Source organism: Rhinoraja longicauda, chromosome 5 (assembly GCF_053455715.1).
Source record: "Rhinoraja longicauda isolate Sanriku21f chromosome 5, sRhiLon1.1, whole genome shotgun sequence".
In the NCBI taxonomy this organism is placed as follows: domain Eukaryota; kingdom Metazoa; phylum Chordata; class Chondrichthyes; order Rajiformes; family Arhynchobatidae; genus Rhinoraja; species Rhinoraja longicauda.
This window is the reverse complement of record NC_135957.1, coordinates 70,141,583-70,147,873: the sequence shown is the minus strand read 5'-3', so window position 1 is coordinate 70,147,873 and position 6,291 is coordinate 70,141,583. Positions and strand designations below refer to the sequence as shown.

Here is a 6,291-nt window from a genome sequence, read left to right as displayed (position 1 = left end):
GGGGAAAGAAGAAGTCGGCATCAGTCCTTGTCAACGCATCTTAACCTTGTGGGAGAACCAGACACGGGCCTGGTGGCCTGAGGAACCTAAATGGTATCTGGCCAAAGAAGATGTATAAACATCACCCCAGTCAGAAACAAAACAGACAATGAAAGTCGAATCTGGAACTGCACAGGGAACAACCCATATCAGGGGTTACCAATCTTACGGGACCTTTGGGAAAGTGACACGGTTAGTGGACCTGCTCCAGAGGGATTACTCTGGATCTGTGGACATAAGGCCTACTCAGTACTCCCGGGGAGGTGGAGTGGAGCATGTTTTATTGGGTTAGTGCAGCCAGGATTCTTTTTATTGCCAGCTGAAGGAGGACGAATGCTGGGCACCCCAGTGTTTGATGACCTACACCTATAAAGAAAGAAAAGGGAGTTAGAGATAGGAACCTGGGAGGATGATGAGTGGCCTCCGGCCCGAATCATTTCATATTATGGGCCAGTCACCTGGGCTCAGGATGGTTCCTGGGGATATCGTACCCCAGTGTACATGCTAAACCGGTTAATACGCTTACAGGCGGTATTGGAGGTGATCACTAATCGGACGGCTGCCGCACTAGAGATGTTGGCAAAGCAGCAAACGCAGATGAGAACAGCAATATACCAAAATCGATTGGCCCTGGACTACATCCTAGCCGAAGTAGGAGGGGTATGTGGGAAATTCAACCTCTCTAATTGTTGCCTGAATATTGACGATAACGGACAGGCAGTAATGGACATATCTGAAGGAATCTGGAAATTGGCACATGTTCCAGTACAAAGGTGGAACTCATTTATGGGCGTTGGATGGTGGAATTCCCTTCTGGGAGGATCCTGGTGGAAAACGGTGGCATTGGTGATCTTATGTGCACTGGCTGGGCTGATCTTTATCCCCTGTTGTATACCTTGTCTTAGAGAGCTTATAACCAGGAGCATAAGCCAGATGCAGGCTGTAGCGATACCAATGGGGGCAAGAGGGGAGGTGCAGAAAATTATGATAATGCGACCAGGGGAGGTTCTGGATTCACAGAGAAAGGAAATTAGGAGAATGCTACATCAGTTGGAGAGAAAGGGGTTCGAAAATGGGGTTTAATCAAGGAAGCGTAGCAAAAGAAAAAGGGTGGTTTGTGAGAAACAGAATGATTAAACCACCAGACAGGATGATTAATACCTGAAGGAATGAAGGGGGGGGGGGGGGGGGGGGACTGAGGGCTTGTGAGACAGGACGATTAAACCCGGAGACAGGATGATAAAAGTTTAACACTGCCTTTGTTAAGACACAGAGAATGATTGTGGACAGAGATAAGCTACACAATCTTAAGGTGTCAACGAGGCAGGAAAGGGTTAAAATGAGTCATGTAGATAGCTACTGCGCTTGCTTAATGAGGTAAATGAACATTGCAAATACGCCCCTGATCCTGAAACTGCTAATTACCATTTACCTGCGATGTATGATCTGGGAGTTACCCTGGGCGGTACAGAAGATTGTGCACCTCAGCGCTCTGATTGGAAGGAGCCCGAAGGGGAGGGGGATCCAACGAAGGGGAGGGAGATTCAAAGAAGTTGTATTGTATAACGAGAAGGCACTGTCTTTGTCTCGATTTGGAGAGGCACCCGGCTGTGCAGACTCGTAATAAATATTTCTTGTTTCGACGACTTTGTCTCTGGCATCGTGATTGAGAGCACCGAGTTACATCTCACACGCTGAAAAGGGGTTCAAACCCAAAACGTCTATCCATTCTCTGCAGAGATGATGTCTGCCTGACCCACTGAGTTACTCCAGCACTTTGTGTCTATCTTTGGTATAAACCTACAGTCTAAGTGCTAACACAACACCAAGGTCCCCCATCTGCTTTGGATAAAGTAATGACTCATAGTGATAATGTGGAAACAAGCCCTTCGGCCCAACTTGCCCACACTGACCATGTCCCAGCTACACTGGTCCCACCTGCCTGCGTTTGGTCCATATCCCTCCAAATCTGTCCTATCCATGTATATGTACCTCAAGGCCATTCCCCCACAACCTGGTATTTTAAGTTTATGTTGACCAACAAAGACCCATTTTTTTATGGATGGCACAGCAGTAGAGTTGCGGCCTTACAGCGTTTGCAGCGCTGGAGACACATGTTCGATCCCGACTAGAATTTGCATGTTCTACCCGTGACCTTATGGGTTTTCTCCAAGATCTTCGGTTTCCTCTAACACCCCAAAGACGTACAGGTTTGAGGGGAAATTGGCTTGGTAAATGAAAAAAAAAATGTCGCTGGTGTGTGTGTAGGATAGTGTTGACAGGCAGGGATCGCTGGTGGGTATGGACACGGTGGGCCGAAGGGCCTGTATCCACACTGTATCTCTAAACTAAAGGGGTTGGAGAGGCTAGATGCGGGAAGATTGTTCCCGATGTTGGGGGAGTCCAGAACCAGGGGTCACAGCTTAAGGATAAGGGGGAAGTCTTTTAGGACCGAGATGAGAAAACATTTCTTCACACAGAGAGTGGTGAGTCTGTGGAATTCTCTGCCACAGAAGGTAGTTGAGGCCAGTTCATTGGCTATATTTAAGAGGGAGTTAGATGTGGCCCTTTTTGCTAAAGGGATCAGGGGGTATGGAGAGAAGACAGGTACAGGCTACTGAGCTGGATGATCAGCCATGATCATATTGAATGGCGGTGCAGGCTCGAAGGGCCGAATGGCCTACTCCTGCACCTATTTTCTATGTTTCTATGTAAACAAAATAAACTACTAATCCTGTAGTGTATTAATTTATTTATTCCCCATACTTTTGCAACTCTCCCCAGACTAAAGCACATTTTACAAATTAGCCTACCAACCTGAACGTCTTTGGGATAACCAGAGGAAATCCATGTGATTTCTCCCACAGGGAGAATGTGAAAAATCTGGAATTGAATCCAGGTCTCTGCTACTGTGATGCAGCAGGTCGATGAGTTGAACCATTCTCCCATCCATTTAGTTGTTTAAGATTATTACTGCTTATTAACTCAAATTAACTTTATGGCCTATAACTACTAATTTTTTCAAATAATTTAGAATTTATTTTAGAATGGTTCCTGACAGTTTAATTTCAAGCAGCAGCTCGCAACACTGTCCCCCATCATTTTCGTTAACTTTGTACTTTAGAGATACAGCGCAGAAGCATGCCCTTTGGCCCACTGAGTCTGGACCAACCAGCAATCACCCTGTACACGAGTATTATCCAAACACTAGGAACAATTTACAATTTTACCTGAAGCCAACTAACCCACAAATCTGCACGTCTTTGGAGTGTGGGAGAAAACCAGAGCACCCGGAGAAAACCCATGCTGTCACGGGGAGAACGTACAAACTCCGTACAGAGAGCACCCGTAGTCAGGATCAAAACCAGGTATCTGGCGCTGTGAGGCAGCAACTCTACCACTATGCCACCCCCAACATTTAAAAGACAGCGCTGTGCCAGTGCAGAAGGGAGCTCCTGGCGAGCGCTGCGCCGCATTGCTGGGCCAAGCCGCCGTCGCTGAGCCAACTAGGACCGGGCCCAGCTGCCAGCAGAGCGAGGAGACGTGAGGTGGGAGTACCCGGGGAGCGCCACAATCCTTAGACAGAGGACCCAACCGCTAGGTCTGACTAGCCTCCAGAGGCCAGGGCTTGCTGCGTCGGTGGACCCATGTCATGGAGCAGAACCCGCCCAGTAGGTCTGGCTTGCCCACCGCGCATCGTGGACCCGCGGCCAGCATATATAAAACGACATCTTTTTTTCATAAAATTACACCATACTGGAGAATCTACACAATATATTTGAATTCCAGAGTGCTAATTAGTGACTAATCTATCTCCCCTGTTTGAGAAGTTAGCGCCCTATTTATTTTACATGTATGCAAACAAATCTCTAAACAAAAAAAACGAATCAGCCTGTGTTGCACCAGTGACAAGTTACGCAAGAGCACCGAATTGGGTGGACTGAAGCAAAGGCAGTATATAAGGAAGAGACAAGACAAATGTTTCATTAAGCAAATATTATTTGAGAAGCAGAGAACAAAATGACTAAATACAGCTACTCACAATAAAAAAATCCCCATATTTTTCTTCAAATACAAGATGTTCATTTTCTAAACTGTGCTTTTATGTCATACACCAACTAGCCATGCAGTTATCAATATCTAAAAAATACTGATGTATAATAGATAGTTAATAGCCAACAATTAAGGCAGACATTTCACACATCGTACCCTTCAAAACTAAAAGGTTTTGAATTCTGGTTTACCAAGACTATACAATCAACATTAGAATTTAATTAAAGGCTAACATTAGACACAAAAAAAAATCAAAAGGTGAGTTAAGAACAGGAGATGGAAAATCCAGTCGTATAATTCCAAGGAGTTAATTTCATTTCCCGTGTTGCGACATATTCAAACGTGTTCCTATGAAAAAAAGAAAAAATGAATGCAAGCAGAATTGTATTAAAATCCTCATTTCAAAAAAATCTGCAAGTCGCTGCTGAATTTGAAATAATAATCTATTTGCAAAAGTTTCATTATTTCTTTGATTTTATTCTGTACATTTAAGCTTTTCACTATGTTAACCAAAGAAATTATTTTTTCCAAGAAGCTATTGACCCTATAGTTTTTAAGCATTAATGCCCACACGTTAAAACTCTGCCACCATCTTCCTATAACATTCATCTGTACATATTTTAAATACCTTTTCATCATAATTGCACATTCGTACAGCAATATTTATTGTTATATTTTCTTTAAACATTACAAAATAGATTAGAGCACAATTCTCAATTTTTATGCAAATTTGACAGGTATGAAAACCAGTTATTCAGAACTCAAGGCAGATTGTTGCGCATTCAATATTTTGCTACTGTTATGGTTGTGTAATTAATTATTGAAATGAGTATCAGACAGCAATTTGAATTGAATCAGCCCTGTTTATATTTTTACACTAAACATTTTGATAAATGATTCATCTCTAGGTACACGACCGATTAAAATTATATAAATCCGATTAACACGGTTGTAACTAGTCAAGAACAAATTATGCCAAAATCAAGAGAACACTAATGTAAAAACAAAACAGTCATACTCATTTTTATTGAAAAGGGAAAAAAAGTGCTTTCTGTTGTTGACTATGTCAAGAAAATTGCTTTACCATAAACTGCAATTAGAAAAGGGATAATTGTAGTTTAAAATAAACCAAATGTGCAACAACATTTAAACGTGTAACTCCAGTTTTGATGCTGAGGTCTATGGTTTGTTATTTTAGGTCTTACAATATTTTCCAGGAAGAATTGCTTTATTCAAATAATGGACAAGGTAAATAATTTTGATTAAATCTTGGCAAGTAACATTTCTATGATACTGCAACTGGTTTTCAAATATTTTCAGCAAAACAGAAGGAAATTTCACATCTTATTTCATTAAACTAAAAACAGATTTAGCAACCAAATTCAAAAAGAACCCCCCAATATTCTCACTTTTTTTTGTATCCAGCAAATCTCGCAGTAAAACACCATGTGTAGATGTTAGAATAACATAAAATACTGGAGTAACTGGAGCTAGAGTAGGTCAGGCAGCATCCCTGGAGAACATGGATAGGTGATGTTTTGCGTAGGAGCCCCCTCGGGGTGAGACTGAGAAAATCAGATGCAGAGGGAACGTCTTTCTAACTCTATATGGTCAAATAACCTACCAATGCCTAACCAACTCCACACACAATTAAAACGCCACACACAATTAAATGTACTGCACAGGGAATTGGCACTTATGCAACTCATCCTGAAGTGTCAGTAGAGATGCAAAGTATGAAGGAAATGGATTGGACAGGTTTGGAGGGATATGGACCAAATTGCTGGCAGGTGGGACAAGTGTAGCTGGGACAATTGAGCCAAAGGGCCCGATTCCACACTGTATCACTCTATGACTATGAAAAGGGATAATATTTAGACTATATCCCTCGATCATTTATTTCAGCGACAAAATAAACACATGCATTTATTAGAATCTGAATTTTTCAGTACAACATTGCAGGAAAGATATTTAAGCAAACTTAATTCTTGAGGTGATATTGGATAACTATGTTAGTGCAAATAAGATACTCAATAACCACGAGTTAACAGTTCAATACAAAATGTTGTTAACATAGCTCCGACTTTATGTACTTGCATGTTTCCAGTGTTTAAAATAAACTGCAATGATACTGTTTGTTAATTGTACTACCACTCATCATTTAGAAAAAGGAGACAATTCAAATGTAACTTTTCCAGT

General features: G+C 41.9%; 1 protein-coding gene across 3 annotated transcripts in view; it reads right to left on the bottom strand.

Annotated features, from left to right (window-relative positions):
* Nucleotides 1-4,020: 4,020 nt before the first annotated feature.
* Nucleotides 4,021-6,291, bottom strand: part of LOC144593734 (bcl-2-associated transcription factor 1-like) — a 44,551-nt gene continuing 42,280 nt past the window's right edge. For all 3 annotated transcript variants that reach the window (XM_078399736.1, XM_078399738.1, XM_078399737.1), the window contains one exon: nucleotides 4,021-4,440. In XM_078399736.1, the coding sequence (XP_078255862.1) occupies nucleotides 4,429-4,440 (12 nt within the window). In that variant the 3' untranslated portion in view covers nucleotides 4,021-4,428. The remainder of the gene's footprint in view (nucleotides 4,441-6,291) is intronic.